The sequence below is a fragment of the Pogoniulus pusillus genome, chromosome 41 (assembly GCF_015220805.1).
Source record: "Pogoniulus pusillus isolate bPogPus1 chromosome 41, bPogPus1.pri, whole genome shotgun sequence".
NCBI lineage: Eukaryota > Metazoa > Chordata > Aves > Piciformes > Lybiidae > Pogoniulus > Pogoniulus pusillus.
In genome coordinates this window covers 2,216,073-2,237,072 of record NC_087304.1, presented here as the reverse complement: position 1 = coordinate 2,237,072, position 21,000 = coordinate 2,216,073, and the positions used below count along the sequence as shown (strand labels likewise).

At 59.4% G+C, this 21,000-nt stretch overlaps 1 protein-coding gene across 2 annotated transcripts; it reads left to right on the top strand.

The window, feature by feature from the left end:
* Positions 1-1,113: 1,113 nt before the first annotated feature.
* Positions 1,114-20,356, top strand: COMP (cartilage oligomeric matrix protein). Of its 2 annotated transcripts, XM_064175053.1 has the most exons (19): positions 1,114-1,235; positions 3,414-3,499; positions 6,260-6,311; positions 7,711-7,883; positions 11,014-11,151; positions 11,914-11,991; positions 12,761-12,919; positions 13,457-13,561; positions 13,718-13,825; positions 14,008-14,167; positions 14,901-15,019; positions 15,478-15,530; positions 15,897-16,090; positions 17,409-17,587; positions 17,763-17,811; positions 18,062-18,258; positions 19,097-19,269; positions 19,490-19,629; positions 19,759-20,356. In XM_064175053.1, exons 1-19 carry the CDS (start codon positions 1,160-1,162, stop codon positions 19,803-19,805), a joined length of 2,286 nt encoding a protein of 761 aa, XP_064031123.1. In that variant the 5' UTR covers positions 1,114-1,159; the 3' UTR covers positions 19,806-20,356. The 2 variants fall into 2 exon arrangements, with proteins under 2 accessions (XP_064031123.1, XP_064031122.1); XM_064175052.1 differs by lacking the exon at positions 1,114-1,235 and having other exon boundaries at positions 3,209-3,499.
* The last annotated feature ends 644 nt before the right edge of the window (positions 20,357-21,000 follow it).

Sequence of the window (21,000 nt, the reverse complement as noted above, 5' to 3'; positions counted from 1 at the left end):
GTGTGATGGCTCCTTTCAGGGTGTGATGGCTCCTTTCAGGGTGTGATGGTTCCTCTCAGGGTGTGATGGCTCCATTCAGGGTGTGATGGCTCCTCTCAGGGTGTGATGGCTCCTTTCAGGGTGTGATGGATCCTCTCAGGGTGTGATGGCTCCTCTCAGGGTGTGATGGCTCCTCTCAGGGTGTGATGGCTCCATTCAGGGTGTGATGGCTCCATTCAGGGTGTGATGGTTCCTCTCAGAGTGTGATGGCTCCTCTCAGGATGTGATGGCTCCTCTCAGGGTGTGATGGCTCCATTCAGGGTGTGATGGCTCCATTCAGGGTGTGATGGTTCCTCTCAGGGTGTGATAGCTCTTTCCAGGGTGTGATGGCTCCATTCAGGGTCTGATGGCTCCATTCAGGGTGTGATGGTTCCTCTCAGGGTGTGATAGCTCTTTCCAGGGTGTGATGGCTCCTCTCAGGGTGTGATGGTTCCTTTAGGGTGTGATGGCTCCATTCAGGGTGTGATAGCTCTTTCCAGGGTGTGATGGCTCCTGTCAGGGTGTGATGGCTCCTTTCAGGAGCTGGAAGATGATTCTATCACTGCCCCCCAGGTGTGAGTGGTGAACCTCCCTTTTTGCAAAGCCCCTCCTGAAACCCTGGTGAGGTCCAGCTGTGCCTTTGCTGATCTGCTGAGCAGTGGCAGGGACAAGGACTGTGCCTCACCCATTTACCCTCTGCCTAGGAAGAGAGAGGAAGGGAAAGAACCCCCAAAGCCCCTTTGAGTCTGGAATTTTCTCACCTGCTTTGGTTCGAGTCAGAAGGAAAACAACAAAAAGAATCCAAACATTAAAATAAATTAAAAGAGGGGGGGGAAAAAAAAGCCAAACAACCAAACCAACCCAAAGCCAAGGCCAAGCCCACTCTGCTGCCCTGATGAGTTTCTCATCTTGTTTACTTTTGTGCCTTCCTCCCCGGGGCAGCAGCCAGCGATGACGTCCAGCCCGCGGCCAGCATCAGAGCATCCCAACCTCGGAAGGGAGGAATGCAGCTTCATAAATAGCAAACCACAGCCACTAATGGGGAGCAGAGGCAGACCTGCAGGTTAAGAGATTCCTCACAGAGAGAGAGAGAGAGAGAGAGAAGGAGCCCACGGGAGCCACGCAGCCTGGAGCCTCCAAGATGAGCTCAGCTCTCGCCGCTCTTCTCCTCCTCTGCCTCTCCTGGCCCCTTGGGTCGTGTCAGCAGAGAAGGGCAGGTAAGGGCTGTTTGCTGGCTCTGGGTTTTGGGGGCTCTCCTCTGCTTTCTCTTTAGCAGCAGGGCATGAGGAGCAAGGTTAAAATTCCAACTGCTGCTCCTGGAGCCCAAAGGAAATGTTTTGCTTCTGGAGGGGGGGGGAAAGTTGTAGCTGCATAGGAAATTGGAGGCTTAGCTGAGGAAATCTTCAGGCTGCTCTTTTCCCCCTCCAGTTCTCCTCTTGGGCTCTGAAGTATTGCAGAGATTCCTCCTAGGGCAGCTGGGAGCTGATTGTGGTTGGCAGTGACCTGCAAGGGACAGTTGAGATTCATCTGCATTTTGCATGGGGCAGGAGTTTAAAAGCCAGCTGGAGGGAAAGTGCTGCTGTGCAGGAGCCCTGGAGAGGCACACAGAGCTCAGGGACACTCTGACTTCTAGGAACCAAGGACGTGCAGGGGGCAGCACCAAAGCTCCTCTCCTCTGAAGAGCCTGAGAGGGGAATGCTCAAGCCCAGGAGGGTCTGCTGAGGGCTCTGGCAGCTCAGACTCTGTCCCAGACGTTCCCATGTGTGCTGGTGGAGGCAGAATGAGCCCAGGGAGAAGGAGGCACTGGGCTGGAAACGTCTGCAAGTGCATCAATTTCCTTTGGCAATGGCTCCAGAGTGCTGCAATTGTTATTCAGCTGGATTGGGATATTAAAACAACCCCAAACTTTTCATTTGCAGTTACTTCTTGCTACTAGGGATGGAAAATTCCTCCCAGGAATAACAGCAGCTGCCTGAAGCCTTCCTGCAGAGCTTATTCAAACCCTCTCTTTGAAGGAGAAGGGATGTGCCAGCTCCTTGCTCCTGACAAACCAAGCAGTGCCACTTCAGTTCAGACTTTGTGGCCAGGAACACCACAGCTGTGGCACTTTCAGTTCAGTTCCTGACCCAAAGGGTGCTGAGGAGGCTACAGATGCTCAGGAATCCTCTGGGTTCTGTCCCACGAAGCTTTCAGGCTGAGCAGTTGGCAGTGCCAGGGGCTCCCACCCTGCTGCTGGTGGCAGAGGAGTCCTCAGGGAGGCAGAGCCCTGACTCCAGGTGGCTTTGCCCTGGGCACAGAGTGCTGCTTGTAGAGGGTTTGGCTCTTTCTCTCTCTTTATAAAGGCTCCTTCACACCGAGGGTGTGATTTACAAGGTGTGAGGCTGGCTGAATGCAGGGAAGAGGAGAGCCACGACGAGGTTGGGCTCACCAGAGCTGAGCTTTGGCTCCAGTTCTCTTCTAAATGGTTCAAGTTTTGATTTGAAACTCGAATAACTCCAGGAGCTGCTTCCACTCACTCCTCTGGGGCAAAACTGGAGTGCAGGTCTCCAGCAGGTCTGCAGGGAGCAGGCAAGGCTGGAAGGGAGAAGTCACAGAATGGCTTTGGGCTGAAAAAAGTCCTTTTGGGTCCTCCAGCCCAACCATTCCCTAACCCTATCGAGGCTGAGGCTAAGCCATGGCCCTCAGCACCACACCTCTGTGCCTTGCAGGGGTGAGAATCCAACCCCCTCCCTGGGCAGCCTGTGCCAGGCTTTGGGAACCCTTCCAGTGCAAAAGTTCCTTCTCCATCTCTCTCAGCTGCTCTGTAGATGACCTTGGCCAATGTTTCCTAGCAGGCTGGTGGGGGGCAGCAGATACCTCCTTTGTGCCCCACAGCCACCACATGGCACTTTGAAACTGCCACAGCCCCAAAAGCCCAGAAAGCAGTCAAGGCCACGGCTGCTGTGCCAGCGCCCCCCCCCCGGCTGGCACTTGGCACCAGGCTTGGGATGGGCTCAGCAGAGAGCTCTGCTCCGGTGCTGCCCTTCCCAGCAGCTCCCAGAGCTCTGCGTTCAGTCGTTTGCTGCTTTTGGCAGCAGCACCTCCCCATGTGTGAACTGCAGAGCCTGTGCCAGGTCAGCAGCTCCTGCAGCTGCCAACCTGCCAGGCCCATTTGTTTGCTGAGGGGTGGCTGTTACCTACCCGACGGGCATGGCCCATGGGCACTGCCTGCCCTGCCCACAGCAAACTCTACCCTCTGGGCAAGGCTGGGAAGTCCTCCAAAGCTTCTAATCAGAGGCTGCTACGGAGCAGGCTGCATCTCGGCCGTGCTGCTGCTGCAGCTCAGAGCCTCCCTCCCTTTGTGCTGCTGATGGCTCCGGGTTGGTTTTCCCCTGACCCCCTTTGGGGTTTTTTAGGAGGTGATGTTGGGCCAGAAATGCTGCAGCAGATGAGAGAAACCAACCGGGTGCTGATGGAGGTCCGGGAGCTGCTGAAACAGCAGGTAGGTGAGGAAGGGACCTGCTCCCTGCTGCCCTGCATCCTCTGCCTGCCCTGCCGAGCCCTCGGGGCCGGGGCTGCTGCCTGCCGTAAGCGAAGGGAGCAGCGGGAGGGAGACTCAGCAGCGGCTGTGTCCTGGGAGGGGGGTGGGAAGTTGGATTCCAAACTGCTGGGCTGCTGAAGGGAGAATGGACTCTCAGCAGCACACAGGCGGGGGGGGGGGGCACAGCTAACTGCACCCACGAGTCACTTTTTCCTTGGTTTCCTGGGCTCATTACATCAGTGGAGAGTCCAAACTTGGAAGAGGGAGGAGAGCTCTCAGCCATCCGCCAGGGTGCTGGCAGGGGAAGCTGCAGGGAGTCCAAACAAGCTCTGTATTCACTCCTGTGGTGTTCATCCTGAGCCTTCCCTGGCTCCAGCAGTTTCTGAGGGGGGAGGGGGGGGTTGGAAGTTCTTGGGTGCTTCAATCTCTTCCCCATCTTTCCAAGGAGGTGGTGGTTTGTGTGGGCAGCTCTGCTCTGGAGCACAGAGAAAGGTTCCCTTCTCCCTCTCTCTGCTGTGGGAGCTGAGGGCAGCAGCAGCCTCTGCCTGCCAGGGACTGGGAATGGCAGACTGCTGCCTGTGCCAGGGCAAACTGGGCAGCCTCTCATCTGCACAAACATCTGCCCTGGGCTCCTCTCACATTTCAGGCTGCTGCATAAATGCTCAGTGTTTACTAGGAATCAGGGCAGACATGGCCCCTGGCAGCTGCCAGCAGTGATTTCCAGTGCTCCCTTCCAGGTTACCAAAGCTGCTCCACACACACAGGATTGTTGTTTGCTCCTGCTCCTGCTCCTGCCATCTCCTCCCTGGGGGCTCCAATCCAAGGGGGAAGCTCTGCCCCTGCCAGGCAAACTTGCACGTACAGCTGGAGAGCTGAGTGGCAGCTCAGGAGTCCTCAGCCTGAGCAAAGAGGTTCCTGAACCTTCACCTCTGCCTGATTTGGCATCTTGAGATGCTGGCAGTAAGGATGGCAAAGGGCACAAGAGGAAGGGCCAGGCTCTGGGCACCAAGGAGCTGCTGATGTTCATCTGCAGTGCTCCAAAGGCTTTGCTGTGCTCTCTGTCACTCACCTCTAATGGGAGATGTTCTGGGGCTTGGATTTGAGCTCTCTCTTCATCAACTGGTCCAAACACATGGGCCCAGGCTGTGCAGGAGGGAAGAGAGAGCCTAAGGTGGGAGCAAACCTCACTCTTCTGGAAGTTGCCAGAGCCTTCAGGAGCAGCTTTTGGCTGTGGGAAATGACCTGATCATGAGAAAAAAATCTCCAGGGCGTGGAGGGATGGTCCTGAGCCTGGGGTGGAGATCACAGGATCCTAGAATCAGTCAGGGTTGGAAGGGAGCACAAGGATCAGGCAGTGCCAACCCCTGCCATGCCCAGGGACATCCTACCCTAGAGCAGGCTGCACACAGCCTCAGCCAGCCTGGCCTTAAACACCTTAGGGGGGATGGAGCAGAGCTGGAGATGGGCAGGTTTGGGCTGGAGGTGAGGAGGAAGTTGTTGAGCAGGAGAGTGGTGAGAGCCTGGCAGGGGTTGCCCAGGGAGGTAGTGGAAGCCTCATCCCTGGAGGTGTTTGAGGCCAGGCTGGCTGAGGCTGTGTGCAGCCTGCTCTAGGGTAGGGTGTCCCTGGGCATGGCAGGGGTTGGCACTACCTGATCCTTGTGCTCCCTTCCAGCCCTGACTGATTCTATGACCTCCAGCCATGGGGCCTCAACCACCTCCCTGGGCAGCCCCTGCCAGGCTCTCACCACTCTCCTGCTCAACAACTTCCTCCTCACCTCCAGCCTCACTCTCCCTACCTCCAGCTCTGCTCCATCCCCCCCACTCCTGACACTCCCTCACAGCCTCAAAAGTCCCTCCCCAGCTTTTTTAGAGCCCCCTTCAGATGCTGGCAGGCCACAAGAAGGTCCCCTGGGAGCCTCCTCTGCTCCAGCCTGCACAGCCCCAACTCTTTCAGGCTGTGCTCACAGCAGAGCTGCTGCAGCCTCTCAGCATCCTCCTGGCCCTAGGATGACTGCAAGGCTTTTGCAGGAAAAATTCCTGCAGGGGCTGCTGTCTGCTGGAGTGGTTTCAATGTCAGCTCCAGACCCCTGTGCCTGCTGCTTTCCTTTCTCCTCCAAAGGAGCTGTGGCTCTGCCCTGGCGGTGCTGCAGGTGAGCTGCTCACTGGAGCGAGCCTGAAGGGTCAGCAGCCTGGAGCAGACCAGAGGAAGTCTGGAGGAGGAGGAGGAGGAGGTTTTGAGAACAGCTTCAAAGTGTCCTCATGGCAAGGGCATGAGGGCCAAAGAGTGACAGAAGTGATGGCAGAGTGCTCCTCCTGCTGCCTTGCTCCACACCGCAGGCGGAGCAGACTTCCTCCAGCACCGCTGGGTCAGCCCCTCCTGGAGTGGAAGCCCCAAATCCAGCAGCTCTCCCTTGCTCTCACCCACTTCTTCCTGTGCACTCGAGTCAAGTGGTCCCCACAGCTGTGACAGAACCCCCAAGGCAGGCTGAAGGAGCAGCAGAGCAGGCAGAGAGGGAGAGCAGAGAGCGAGAGGCAGCAGGGAGGCTGCAGGCAGGCGCTGGGAGCCCTCAGCACTCCGGAGCTGGGGCTGGGGGGGGGGGGGTCCAGTGGCTGGCAGGAGGCTGTGCAGCCTCAGCCACCCCAGCTGCTGGCACTGGGGCTGCTCCTCAGCGTGGGAGCAAGCTCAGCCCTTGGCTATCGGTGGCTCTCGTTTCCTTCCAGATTAAGGAGATAACATTCCTGAAGAATACGGTCATGGAGTGCGATGCCTGCGGTGAGTGCCTCAGCCCAGCCCCGCATCCAGCTGCCCCCTCCAAGGCACAGGATCACGCAGGACCACAGGATGTCAGGGGCTGGAAGGGACCCAAAGGGATCATTGAATCCAGCCCCCCCCCACACACCCTTCTGCCAGACCCTTCCTAGCTTTGTGTCCAAACAAGCAGGGCAAAGCTGCCTGTGGTCAGAGCCTGGCTCTGGACGACCCTGGGCGCCACAGCTCAGTGTGCCTCAGGCTTTTTCCCTCCCCACGAGGTCCTCTCCTGGTTCAAGGGCAGCTGAAGCTGTTACCCTGCTGCTGAGCGTGGGCTGCCCCCCAGAGCTGAGCTCTCTTCCCAGCCAACCTCCCACTCCTTCTGGAGTAAGCTTGGTGAGCAGTGACCTCCGCTCAGCCTCTCAGGGCAGCTGCAGAGAGCTGCCCGACCACATCTCCTGACAACCCAGCCCATGGCCCACGCTGGAGCTGCCTGGGAAAGCAGATGGATATCCTGTGGGATCGAGCTGGCTCCTCCTGAGCTGCAAGTGGAAGAGAACATCAGCCCCGAGGGGCTCTGCTGCGCCTTCCACCCCAGCGCTGCCACCAGCCGAGCCCAGAGCTTGTTTACAGAGGCAGGACCCAGCAGCAGCAATTTCCCCCCCGCCCCCCATAAATCTTGCCCTGGGAAGAGTTGTTTTGGGCTTTTTTTCCTCTGGATGGGGGCTCACTTCCAGCGGGTTTGGCTCTCAGCAGCGCGGTCCTTGGAGGGGCTCCCTCCTCTGCCAGTGCACTCCAAGGGGTGGAGCCCACAGAGCTTGGGGGCTGCTTCTGCTGGAGAAGAGCTCAGCCAAGCTCCTGGGGGCTGCACAGCCACAGCTTTGCTTGCCCTAATTCATGCATAAACCTGCCCTGAACCTCCTCTCTGTGCTGGTTTCTGCTTTCCCTAAGTGCTCTCCTGCTTTGTGCCTTCTCCTGCCACGCTCCTTGCTGCAGACCCTGAGCCTCCTTCAGCCATGCACTGCTAAAGGAGACTCACAGCAGACCTGAGCCTCTCAGCAGTGCTCAGACAGGGGAGCAGGACGAGAGGAGGAGGCCTGAGCTTAGCTTGGCCTTCCCTGGGCTTTGTGAAGGTTCTGCTGCCAGTGGTGGCTGTCAGAAGCTGTCTTAGGATCACAGACTGGGTTGGGTTGGAAGGGACCTTCGAGATCACCCAGTTCCAACGTCCTGCCATGGGCAGGGACACCTCCCACAGGACCAGGCTGCTCATCCAGCCTGGCTTTGAAGAGCCCCAGGCTTGGAGCCTCCACAACCTGTTCCAGGAGCATCCAAACCCTGCCCCAATACCTTCTGAGCCAACAGGACCACCTGACGCTAGCCTGGCAGTGGCGGCTCTGTGCTTAACCTCCCTCTTGTCCTCCAGGCATCCACACCGAGGCCACAGGCCCTGTCATCACCGTGACACAGTTCAACAGGTGCCTGCCAAACCCCTGCTTCCCTGGAGTGGCCTGCACCGAGACTGGCACCGGCTTCCGCTGCGGCCCCTGCCCGCCTGGCTACTCGGGCAACGGCACCACCTGCACGGACATCAACGAGGTAAGGCAAGGGCAGGGGCAGCAGAGCTGGCCCCCCCCCTCCTGAAAGGCTGGCTGGAAAAGCCAGGCAATGCCCCTGGGAACTGAAGCTCCCCAGCAGCATCACTCTGGCTCTCGCCCTGCCCTGGGCTCGGCTCCGCGCTGGGTTCCCTCCAGCCGCGCTTGGCACCGCGCTCCGAAAGCCACACAGGCTGGAGGACATAAATCCTGGGGGGATGGGGGCTGCACCACACAGGAAGGTGAGCTTGGAAGGGGCAGCACAGGCTCTTCTGCTCTCACAGTCTTTCCAGCTTGAGGAGTGGTGAGAGATAAGATTTATGATGTGTGGGATGGGATCAAACCCTGCTTCCCACAGCCCATCTCCTCCAACGCCACTCCTCCCCCCTTGCCTCGCTCCTGCCCTTAAATCAAGCTTCACTAGGCAGAGGCTGCTGGAGTTATTGTGCACTCCAGCAAGCTCACTCCCCGTGGCCACAGCCAAGCTTTACTCAGCCATTCATTCTGGGTGCCCACAAGACTCCTGTGGGTCCCAAACCAGAGCCCTTTTACCTCCCCCACCCCAATTATCCACCAAGACACTCCTCACCTCTCCCAGGTTTCAGTTTGAAACCTTCCCTGCTGCAATTCAAAGGGGCCCTGAGGGATGTGGAGGAGAAGGATGATGATGAGGAGGAGGATGATGATGGTGATGAGGATGATGATGATGACCTGCCACAGCCAAGCTTTACTCAACCATTCATTCTGGGTGCCCACAAGACTCCTGTGGGTCCCAAACCAGAGCCCTTTTACCTCCCCCACCCCAATTATCCACCAAGAGATTCCTCCTCACCTCTACCAGGTTTCAGTTTGAAGCCTTCCCTGCTGCAATTCAAAGGGGCCCTGAGAGATGTGGAGGATGAGGATGATGATGATCTGCCACAGCCAAGCTTTACTCAGCCATTCATTCTGGGTGCCCACAAGACTCCTGTGGGTCCCAAACCAGAGCCTTTATTCCCACTCCCCCCCTGCCACCAATTATCCACCAAGAGATTCCTCCTCACCTCTCCCAGGTTTCAGTTTGAAGCCTTCCCTGCTGCAATTCAAAGGGGCCCTGAGGGATGTGGAGGAGAAGGATGATGATGATGATGAGGAGGAGGAGGAGGAGGAGGAGGATGGTGATGATGAGGAGGAGGATGATCTGCCACAGCCAAGCTTTACTCAGCCATTCATTCTGGGTGTCCACGAGACTCCTGTGGGTCCCAAACCAGAGCCCTTTTCCCCTCTCCCCCATCCAATGCCACCAATTATCCACCAAGAGATTCCTCCTCACCTCTCCCAGGTTTCAGTTTGAAGCCTTCCCTGCTGCAATTCAAAAGGGCCCTGAGAGATATGGATGAGGAGGAGGAGGATGATGATCTGATGGGTACTGGAAGGTGGGAACTGCTGGGTCAGTGGCACACATCTGGCAGCCAAAGCAAAGCTGTGGAGGGGACCAAGGCAGCATCCACAGCAGCACTGCACAGCCAGGGCAGAGCACAGGCAGCTGCCCCTGGGCTCCTTTACAGTGAGGGTGGTGAGAGACTGGCACAGGTTGGGGGTACTGAGACACTGGCACAGGTTGCCTAGGGAGGTGGTGGAGCACAGAAGCACCCAATGTGATCTTTGATCACATTGGGTGCTTCTGTGCTCCACCACCTCCCTGGAGGTGTTCAGCACCAGGCTGGATGAGGCCTTGAGTGACCTCTTCTAGTGGGAGGTGTCCCTGCCTGTGGCATGGTTTTGGAACTGGCTGAGCTTTGAGCTCCCTTCCAACCTAAACCATTCCATGATTCCACAGCAGGACAAGGAGTGGTCCAGACCTCCAGGGCAGTGGGGAGGGAAACTGGGAAGGGAGGCCAAGAAGGGAGGTCAGGAAGGGAGGCCAGCCCCCCTGCCTGGACAATTGCTGTCACCTAAGAGGAATCAGTGCTGAAAGCTGATTTTGCTTCCCCTGTCTGCACACCCTGGAGCTTGTTCAACATCTCTGTGGGTGCCATGGACAGAGGCACTGAGTGCAGCCTCAACAAGTTTGCTGCCCACACCAAGCTGTGTGCTGCAGCAGCCAGGCTGGAGGGCAGGATCCAGCCAGAAGGACCTGGGCAGGCTGCAGAGGTGGGCACAAGCCAAGCTCAGGAGGGTCAACAAGACCAAGGGCAAGGGGTCCTGCAGCTGGGTTGGGGTAATCCCAAGCAAAAATCCAGGCTGGGCAGTGCCAGGCTGGAGAGCAGCCCTGAGCAGAGGCACTTGGGGGTGCTGCTGGAGGAGAAGCTCAGCAGGAGCCAGCAGTGTGCACTTGCAGCCCAGAGAGCCAAGCAGAGCCTGGGCTGCAGCAGCAGCAGTGTGGCCAGCAGGGCCAGGGAGGGGATTCTGCCCCTCTGCTGTGCTCTGCTGAGACTCCACCTGGAGTCCTGCATCCAGCTCTGGAGCCCCTGGGCCAAGAGGGCTGTGGAGATGCTGGAGAGTGTCCAGAGCAGGGCCAGGAGGATGCTCAGAGGCTGCAGCAGCTCTGCTGTGAGCACAGCCTGAAAGAGTTGGGGCTGTGCAGGCTGGAGCAGAGGAGGCTCCCAGGTGACCTTCTTGTGGCCTGCCAGGACCTGAAGGGGGCTCCAAAAAAGCTGGGGAGGGACTTTTGAGGCTGTGAGGGAGTGTCAGGAGTGGGGGGGATGGAGCAGAGCTGGAGGTGGGGAGAGTGAGGCTGGAGGTGAGGAGGAAGTTGTTGAGCAGGAGAGTGGTGAGAGCCTGGCAGGGGTTGCCCAGGGAGGTGGTTGAGGCCCCATGGCTGGAGGTGTTTGAGGCCAGGCTGGCTGAGGCTGTGGGCAGCCTGCTCTAGGGTAGGGTGTCCCTGGGCATGGCAGGGGTTGGCACTGCCTGCTCCTTGTGCTCCCTCCCCTGACTAACTCTATGGCTCTATGGTTCTATGGAGCTGAGCAGCGCCCCCGAGGGGTCCGAGCTGCAGGCACCAACAAGCTCTGCGCTGGGCGGGGTTGGGGTCGAGCATCTCAAAAGCGAAGCAGTGCACGAAGAGGAAAAGGACAGGAGCTGGATGTGACCCAGCTCTGGGAGCTGCCCTCACTCTTCTGCCCTCCCCCCACCTCCTCCCCTCTTCTTTGCAGTGCAGCGCAGCCCCCTGCTTCCCGAGGGTCCAGTGCATTAACACCTCCCCCGGCTTCCGCTGCGACCCCTGCCCCCCTGGCTTCACCGGGCAAGTGGTGGAAGGGGTTGGACTGGCTTATGCCAGGGCCAACAAGCAGGTAAGGCCCTGGAACTGTTCTGTCTCCTTCAGAAGCCATTAACCCTTCCCCCTCTGCCAGCCACCAGCCTCGGAAGGCTCCGAGCGCAGGCAGGGAGGTGGCTGCCTGGTGCTGCTGGCAGCCTCGGTGCAGCCTTGCCGAGGGTGTCCCAGCACGGCAGCAGCTGAGTAGTCTCCTCCAAGGCCTTCCCTCTGCTGCACTGGTGCTGGGCAGGGCATTGTGTGTCTGGCACCTTTGTGGCTGTGAGGTCAGCCCAGGCAATCCTTCACACTTGGACACGGAAGAGTTTATGCAGCTACTGCTCCCCTGCTCCTTGCTTCTCTGGCAGCTGCAGGCAGATTGAACCCTGAGGAGCCCTGATCCAGCAGGGTTTAGTGTGCTTTGCAAGAAGGAATTGCCCAAGGCAGCAGTGCCACCTGCTTTGTGTCCTCTAGAGAGCTGCAGGTTGGGCACAGGACACAGCTTTTGACCTTCGTGCTCCACTGACTCACTTCTATCCTGCAGCAAGGAGATATCTGCAGCTCAGCTCAGAGCTAAGCTCTTTGGCCAGGCTAAAACCTCTGATGGCTCTTGTCTGGGTGGGGGGGCAGAAGAACTGCTGGGACCTGGCTCAAGCCTGTCTGAAGGAAACCTTTGAGCTGTGGGTCCCAGAAAGGTGTGTCAGAGGCTCTGCTTCTGCACCCAGTGGTGCCCTAACTCCAGAGCCTGCTGTGGCACCTGCTGAAGAGTGAAGTTCATGCCTGGGTGCTTCTTCCTGGGCAGGTTTGCACTGACATCAACGAGTGTGAGACAGGAGCTGCCAAGAACTGTGTCCCAAACTCCATCTGCATCAACACCCAGGTAAGGGCTGCAGGGGAGTCTCCTGTGGCTCTCCCTCCCCCAGGCTCTGGGGCTCTGAGCTGTGGCACTCAGGAAGAGGACAGCAAAGGTTTGCCAGGACTCAGAGTGCTCTGAGCCAGCAATGTGCCCTCATGGCCTAGAAGGCCAACAGTATGCTGGGGGGCACGAAGAAGAGTGGCCAGCAGGTCGAGGAAGATTCTCTTCCTCCTCCTCTGCCACAGCGAGGCCACATCTGCAGTACAGGGTCCAGTTCTGGGCTCCTCAGTTCAAGGGATCAGGGAAGCACTGGAGAGAGTCCAGCAAAGGCTGAGAAGCTGCTGAGAGGCCTGGAGCAGCTCTGTGAGGAGCTAAGGCTGAGAGCCCTGGCGCTGAGAGCCTGCAGAAGGGCAGCCCCAGAGGACATCTGAGCAGTGCTCAGCAAGACCCAAAGGCTGGGGGGCAAGAGGCTGGGGCCAGACTCTGCCCAGTGGTGCCCAGTGCCAGGACCAGGGGCAATGGGCACAAACTGGAAGCCAGGAGGTGCCACCTGACCAGGAGGAGAAACTCCTTTGCTGTGAGGGTGCTGGAGGCCTGCAGCAGGCTGCCCAGAGAGGTTGTGGAGTCTCCTTCTCTGCAGAGCTTCCAGCCCACCCTGGCCATTGTGCTCCTGGGCAAGCTGTGGGTACCCTGCTGGGGGGGGGGAGGGGGGGGTCGAACTGGGTGATCCCCACAGGTCCCTTCCCACCCCTCCACGCTGGCATTGGGCTTCGCTGACCTCTCTGTCTTGCAGGGCTCCTACAAGTGCGGGGCTTGCAAGCCTGGCTTTGTCGGGGACCAGGTGAGCGGCTGCCGGAGCCAGAACGTGAGGCGCTGCCCCAACGGCGAGATCAGTCCCTGCCACGAGCAGGCTGAGTGCATCGTGGAGCGGGACGGGTCCCTGTCCTGCGCGGTGAGACCCCAGCCCGCCCCCACCCCCGCCGCTGCCGCTGCTGCCCACCCCTCTGCCTGCTCTCCTGCCCTCCCCTGGACCGTTCCCCTTTGGCACAGCCTGTCCCAGCCCTGCCCTCCGCTGCCACCCGAGCTGCACCGAGAGCTCTTTCCGTGCTCCCTGCAGAAGCGACCTGCCTGCTCCTGGCGCTCCAGACTCACTCCTTGCTTGGAGGTCGCTTTCCCTGCCTGAAGCACTGCAGATCTGTCAGGGAGCGTTAGGCACAGCTAAGCAGGGAGGAGCATCGCTCAGCAGCCTGCTGGTGCCGAGCTTTGCTGCTGCTGCCTTTACGATCTCAGGGACAAGCAGAGGATTCACATCTGAGCTGGTTCAAACCCTGCTGACAGCAGAGCTGCATCTTCCAGCCAGCGCTTCCCTGCAGGGCACTGTGCGCCTGAGCTTCCAATGCTCTGCGTTGGCTCTCCTGGAGACCCCACGCACACACACGGTGGCGGGGGGAGGTCGGCAGCAGCCTGATGTTGCTCTGCTGTCTTCCAGTGCCGCGTGGGGTGGGCAGGGAATGGTTACGTGTGCGGGAAGGACACAGACATCGATGGGATCCCGGACGAGAAGCAGCGCTGCTCCGACAAGAAGTGCCGCAAGGTGAGGTCCCGCTGGCGCCTGCCGCTCCGGAGCTGTGCCGGAGGAGGCTCCAGCCAGAGCTGGGCAGTCCTGCCCCGAGGACAGGCTGCGGGAGCTGGGCAGAGCCTGCCCGACCTGCAGAGCAACTCAGCAGCCCCTTCGGTGCTTCCCTTCCAGGACAACTGCATGACCGTCCCCAACTCGGGCCAGGAGGATGCGGACAGGGATGGGATTGGAGATGCTTGCGATGACGACGCCGACGGAGATGGGATACCGAACGCGCAGGTTCGAGGGCTGGTCCTTACCCCCGCACCCCTAAGCGGAGCCAGGGGTCCTGCAAAGCCACCGCCTTTAAAGTGCGGGTCACAGGCTGCAGGGGACAGCTGGGCACACACCGCAGGGCTCTGCCCCCTCGCTGGCACCCCGGGGGGCTCAGGCTGCCCTCAGGCAGTGCCTCTGCCCCGCAGGACAACTGCGTGTACACACGCAACGCCGACCAGCGCAACGCCGACAAGGACAACTTCGGCGACGCCTGCGACAACTGCCGCCAGGTGAAGAACAACGACCAGAAGGACATCGACGGCGACGGCCGCGGGGACGAGTGCGACGACGACATGGATGGGGACGGTGAGAGCCGCAGAGCCTCCCCTGCAGGGCGCACGTCCTGCGCCTGGCTGGGAACAACCCCCACGGGCAATGCAGGCTGCGGGAGGAGGTGGTGGGAAGCAGCCCTGAGGGTGCTGCTGGAGGAGAAGCAGGACAGGAGCAGGCAGGGTGAGCTTGCAGCAAGGAAGGTCAAGGGCAACCTGAGCTGTATCCAAAGCAGCATGGCTGGAGATGGAGAGAGGAGATCCTGCCCCTCTGCTCTGCTGAGACCTCACCTGCAGGGCTGTGTCCAGCTCTAGAGCCCTCACCACGGGAAGGACATGGAGCTGCCCCAATCTGCCAGGCAGCCAGGATTAACCTCCACCTGCTCCACAACTCTGCAGCTGTCAGCTCCAGAGGGCAAAGGCCCTGCCTTGGGTTGGAGAGCAGCAGAGAGCTGCATCTTCATCCTCAGGGCTGCTGACTCCCTCCTGCACAGCTGGGATGCCACTTTGGAGCCAGGTTCTTCAGCTTTCCCCGAGGACATTCCCTCCTAGGTCGGTGTGGCACAGCAGAGCAGGCTGGAAGATGCTCCAGGGGCTGCTGATCTCTTCCTCCCCTCCCCAGCTCACCCAAAGGGTGCAGGACATCCACAGACCCTGAGCTTGTTGCTTTAGGATGGATTCAGCTGGCCCAGATGTTTTTTTCCATTGACATCCCAAAGAGGCTCCCAAATCCTGCTGGCTTTGATGGCTCCACTCTGCCTGCCTTACAGGGATCAAAAACCCCATGGACAACTGCAAGAGAGTTCCTAACCCTGACCAGAAAGACGCTGATGGAGATGGAGTAGGAGATGCCTGTGACAGCTGCCCCAGTGTCAGTAACCCAGACCAGGTGAGCACTCCTCAGTTCAGGCTCACCTCACTGCAGACAAAGCTCCTGGCCCAGGGCAGCTCCCCAGGATTACCACCTGCAAAAGCCCATCCCCTGGAGATCAAAGGTGCTGAGGTGTAGAAGGAAAGTCAGAGAGGGCTTCTTGCCCTCTGGCCTCCTCTCTTCCTGCCCACCTGCCTGGAAGTCAGCTTGAGGGCAGCAGGGCAAGGTGGGGACCCTGCAGGTGTAGGAGCAAAGTCAGAGAGGGCTTCTTGCCCTCTGGCCTCCTCTCTTCCTGCCCTCCTGTCTGGAAGTCAGTTTGAAGGCAGCAGGGCAAGGTGGGGACCCTGCAGGAGGAGGCCTCCCAGAGCTGCCAGCTCTATTTGCAGTCAGTGACCACAGCCAGCACCTCCCTGCCCTCCCCCTCCCCTGCTGCTGCTGCTCTGGGCAGGTTCAATGATTGCTGCTTGATCTTCTAGAAAGACACTGACCACGACCTGGTGGGAGACGTCTGTGACACCAACCAGGACAGGTGAGAGCCTGCAGCAAGAATCATCCTCGGGCTGCATGAAACCTGGGGGCTGGAGAGAGGCAAAGGCAAGCTGGCAACTGCCTGGCTGGGCCTCAGCTGATCAAAAGAGGCCAAGGGAGCTGGGATGTGTTCCACTCCAAACCACTGCCCAAGCATGGCCCAAGGTGCTGCAGGGCAGCTTGCTCCAGGGCTTTGCTCAGCAGGAAGGGCTCTGAGCTGGTCTCGGTGTCACCAATGGCTCCAGAAGGTGGAAGCCAGCACCTGCTGCTGGTCCTGTGCAGGGCTCCAGCCCCTGGCAAGCTCTTCCATGCTTACTTTAAAAGCCCACAGCAGTGGATAAGCTCTGGCTGTGCTCTTCTCCTCCAGTGATGGGGATGGGCACCAAGACTCGCGGGACAACTGCCCCACAGTGCCCAACAGCTCCCAGGTGGACACAGACAACGATGGGCTGGGAGATGAATGTGATGATGACGATGATGATGATGGGATTCCAGATGAGAGACCTCCAGGCCCTGACAACTGCAGGCTTGTCCCTAACCCTGGCCAAGAAGACTCAGACGGTGAGGGCAGTGATGTACTTTAGCTCTGCCTGGGGGTCTCCTGTTCCTGGTGGCCAGCACCTATCAGTCTGACCCTCAGCCAGCAGACAAAACCTCCTCAAAGCTGACCTGAGGCAGCTCAGTGCTGTTTTCAGCTGTCAAACAACCCTGACTCTGGGATCACATTTGTTGTCCTTCAGCAGAGCCTCCAGAGGTGATTCTTCTGCCCACAGCAAGCAGGAGAAGTCCCTGCAGCTGAACACCTCTCTGCCTGGCACAGATGTGGCCACCTTTCAGTGTCCTAATGTGACACCTTTCAGTGTCCCAATGTGGCACCCTTCAGTGTCCTAGCTCAAAGCTGAGCAAACCCCCAGTGCAAAGAGTGAATGCAGCTGAATGAAGCAGCACTGCAGGCTGGGGCCAGAGTGGCTGAGAGCAGGCAGGCAGAGAGGGCCCTGGGGGTGCTGGGAGAGAGGAGCTGCAGAGGAGGCAGCAGTGCCCAGGTGGGCAGCAGAGCCAATGGCATCCTGGGCTGGCTCAGGAGCAGCGTGGGCAGCAGGACAAGGAAGGTTCTTGTGCCCCTTGAGTGCTCAGCACTGCTCAGGCCACCCCTTGAGTGCTGTGTCCAGTTCTGGGCTCCTGAATTGCAGAGAGATGTTGAGGTGCTGGAAGGTGTCCAGAGAAGGGCAGCAAGAGAGAGCCAGGAGAGCTCCTGGCACAGCAGTGCTGTGGGGTCAGGGCTGTGTTGTTCCTTCCCACACCTTTGACAGTGGCAATCAGCAAGAGCAGAACTCCAACATGGAGGGGTGGGAAGGGACCTCTGGAGCTCTCCCAGTCCAATCCCCCTGCTCCATCAGGGTACCCACAGCAGCTTGCCCAGGAGCACAATGGCCAGGGTGGGGGTTGGAAGCTCTGCAGAGCAGGAGACTCCACAACCTCTCTGGGCAGCCTGCTCCAGATCTCCAGCACCCTCACAGCTCATTGCTGCCTGCAGCTGCCTGCAGGGAGGCTGTAGCCAGGTGGGGTTGGGCTCTGCTGCCAGGCAGCCAGCAACAGAAGAAGGGGACCCAGCCTGAAGCTGTGTCAGGGCAGGTTGAGGCTGGATGTGAGGAGAGAGTTGCTGGCAGAGAGAGTGATTGGCACTGGAATGGGCTGCCCAGGGAGGTGGTGGAGTGGCTGTGGCTGGAGGTGTTGCAGCCAAGCCTGGCTGGGGCACTGAGTGCCATGGTCTGGTGGCTGGGCAGGGCTGGGGGCTGGGTTGGGCTGTTGGAGCTTGGAGCTCTCTCCCAGCCTGCCTGGTTCTGTGCTGCTGTGCTGAGGGCTGGTGCTGTGCCTGCAGGTGATGGTGTGGGGAACCTGTGTGAGGATGACTTCGACCGGGACATGGTGATCGACCGCATCGACGTCTGCCCCGAGAACGCGCAGGTGACGCTCACCGACTTCAGGGCGTACCAGACGGTGGTGCTGGACCCCGAGGGGGATGCACAGATTGACCCCAACTGGATTGTCCTCAACCAGGTAGGAGCCTGCTCCAGAAGGGTCTCGTGGCTGAAGACTCTGCAGGCTCAGTGGTGCTGTTCAGGTGTCCTAACCCCAGGGTCTTGCCCCTGGTGTGCCTCTCCCTGACCACCTCCTGAGAGCAGAGCTGGAGCACCTGGAGCTCTGCTGATGAGTCCATCTCCTTCTTTCTCAGGGCATGGAAATCGTCCAGACCATGAACAGTGACCCTGGGCTGGCTGTAGGTGAGGCTCTTCCCTTTGTCCTGCTGGGAAATGGTCACTGATGAACTGCTCAGTGCAGCTCTGAGGGTTTCAGATGCTGCTGGATGCCTCTAGGGGAAATGTTTTCTGTAGGAGGCAAAGTTCATCTCCCTCAGCTGGCCCCAGAAATGAAATGGCCTCAGAGCACCAAGGGGCTTGGAACTGGATGACCTTTAAGATCCTTCCCAACCCAGCCCACCTCATGGCTCTGCTCTTTCCCTACCCCTGGCAGGTTACACAGCATTCAACGGAGTGGACTTCGAGGGCACCTTCCACGTCAACACCGCCACAGATGATGACTATGCTGGCTTCATCTTCGGCTACCAGGACAGCTCCAGCTTCTACGTGGTCATGTGGAAGCAGATGGAGCAGACCTACTGGCAGGCAAACCCCTTCCGAGCAGTGGCAGAGCCTGGAATTCAGCTGAAGGTAAAAGCTGCCACGGGAGGAGGATCTGGGAAGGAGCTTTGGCCTCTCCCTTAGCTGCGCTGCTTGGGAATGGTGATGCTGGCAGGGGAGAGCAAACAGGAAGTCCTCCTGCTTACATGGATCTCAGACAGGAAGGGGGAGTGGATTAACCAGACCCACCCCTGGGGAGAGGTCAAGACCACCTGGAGTCAGGTTCGAGATCACTCCTCCCAGGAGGGTTAACTCTGTACAGGCACCGTGGGGCAAGCAGCTGTGGTCTCTCAGGCTGTAGTCCATCAGGCTGTGATCCATCAGGCTGTGATCCATGAGACTGTGGTCCCTCAGGTTGTGGTCCCTCAGGTTGTGGTCCATCAGGCTGTGGTCCCTCAGGTTGTGGTCCCTCAAGCTGTGGTCCCTCAGGTTGTGGTCCCTCAAGCTGTGGTCCCTCAGGCTGTGGTCCATCAGGCTGTGATCCCTCAGGTTGTGGTCCCTCAGGCTGTGGTCCCTCAGGTTGTAGTCCCTCAAGCTGTGATCCAAGAGACTGTGGTCCCTCAGGCTGTGGTCCCTCAGGCTGTGGTCCCTCAGGCTATGGTCCATCAGGCTGTGGTCCCTCAGATTGTGGTCCCTCAAGCTGTGATCCATGAGACTGTGGTCCATCAGGCTGTGGTCCATCAGGCTGTGGTCCCTCAGGCTGTGGTCCCTCAGGTTGTGGTCCCTCAAGCTGTGGTCCCTCAGGCTGTGATCTATTAGGCTGTGGTCCATCAGGCTGTGATCTATTAGGCTGTGATCCATCAGGCTGTGGTTCCTCAGGCCATGGTCCCTCAGGTCCAGGTGTTCTCCAGTCTCTCCTCTCTCTCAGGCAGTGAAGTCCAAGACAGGCCCAGGCGAGTACCTGCGCAACTCCCTGTGGCACACAGGGGACACCACGGACCAGGTGAAGCTGCTGTGGAAGGACCCTCGGAACTCAGGCTGGAAGGACAAAACCTCCTACCGCTGGTTCCTGCAGCACCGCCCCCAGGTCGGCTACATCAGGTGAGGCCTCTGTGATGCCCAGCTGATGGCAGCCAGCAGACAGGCAGCAGCTCTGCTGGGCACGGGAGGTGTCCCCTGGGCACGGGAGGTGCCCCCTGCCCTGCCCTGGATGCCTTGCAAAGGTCCCTTCCGACCCGACCCGCTCCGTGAGCTCTGCTGTGGTGGGGACAGTGCCCACCCGAGGAGCAGTCAGTCCCACCCTGATGCCTTCTCTTCCCAGAGCTCGCTTCTACGAGGGCCCCGAGGTCGTGGCAGACACTGGAGTTGTCCTTGACACCACCATGCGAGGAGGGCGCTTGGGAGTCTTCTGCTTCTCCCAGGAGAACATCATCTGGTCCAACCTGCGGTACCGCTGCAACGGTGAGCAGCCCTGCGCCGGCTGCGGGACCTTGGGCTGCTCCCGGCCAGCCTGAGGGGAGGGCAGCAGCTTCTGCTTCCCTCTGCTGGTTCCGCTTCTCATCTCTGCGCCTTCCTCTCCTTCTTCCTCAGACACCATCCCAGAGGACTACGAAACGTTCCGAGTTCAGCAAGACTGACCTCCAGCTAGCCCCCTGCAGCCTGCCCTGCAGCCTGCCCTGCAGCCTGCCCTGCAGCCCGCCCTGCTCCCCAGCCGTGCTCAGCTGCCCTGCTCCTGCTCTGCAGCCCTCCGGGCATCCTCCCGCCGCACCGCGCAGCCCTGAGCCGCCCCCCGGCAGCTCTCCTGCCGCAGCTGTGTCCCTGCCTGCTCCCCGTGGCGGGGCAGAGGTGCAGACCCCAAGCGTGAGCAGGAGCCCCGAGCTGCTGCGGACCCTCCCTCCACCAGGTGGGAAGCCAAAGTGAAGCTTCCCGCAGCAGCTGGAGCTGGGTCAGCCTGGGTCAGCCCCAGGAGCCCTGTCCCTGCTGGGAGGCTCTCAGCTGAGGCTTCTCTTCGCCAAGACCTGCAGAGCAAAGCCAGAAGTGTCCTGGCAGGGGCCCGGGGGAGCAGCCTAGGTAGGAGTTGCTCACAGAACATTAGGAAGAGGACTTTAAGGAGTTATCTTTGTCTGGAATGTTGGATAATAAAAACTTGGAATGTGGGATAATAAATACCTGACTTCTTGGTCCTGGGCATGTTGCTTCTTCCACTTTGAACCTTCTGCCATGTAGCTGTGGAACAGAAACCCTCAAGAGCTGAAAGCAGCTCTGCTGCTGAGAGCCTTCAAGAACCTCCCTCTAGGTAGCCCATCCTGCCTGGTTCCTCAAGTGGCAGTCGGCTTTAGGCCAAAGAAGTTTCTCCTCCTGGCTTCCAGTTTGTGCCCACTGCCCCTTGTCCTGTTCCTGGGCACCACTGAGCAGAGTCTGACCCCAGCCTCTTGCCCTGCAAAGCTCCTTTAGCTCTTGCTGAGCACTGCTCAGATGCCCTCTGGGGCTGCTCTTCTGCCCACAGAGCTGCTCCAGGCCCCTCAGCATCTTCCCAGCCTCTACTGGACTCCCTCCAGCAGTTCCCTGATCTCTTGAACTGAGGAGCCCAGAGCAGGACCCTGCAGATGAATCCTTCCCCCAGCAAGGCACAAGACAGTGTCAGAAGAAGCTGAACTGCCCTCAGAAGGGCTCTGAGCTCCCTGCCCAAGCCGAGGGAGCTGCTGCTCTGCCCCAGCTTCTCTCACCACTTCCCTCCCTCTCCAACCTACCAACAGCTTCACCACGGGGAAACCTGCTCCCAGTTGCAGCTGGAAGGTGACAACCACCTCCTCAGGCAGGTCTGAGCTCTGC

Excerpts from the sequence above, each read along its gene's own strand:
- COMP (XM_064175052.1), top strand. The coding sequence starts at position 3,215 with ATGGGCACTGCCTGCCCTGCCCACAGCAAACTCTACCCTCTGGGCAAG. Across the intron at positions 17,588-17,762 it reads ACTGGATTGTCCTCAACCAG|GGCATGGAAATCGTCCAGAC; the intron begins GTAGGAGCCTGC and ends CTTCTTTCTCAG. Across the intron at positions 17,812-18,061 it reads TGACCCTGGGCTGGCTGTAG|GTTACACAGCATTCAACGGA; the intron begins GTGAGGCTCTTC and ends TACCCCTGGCAG.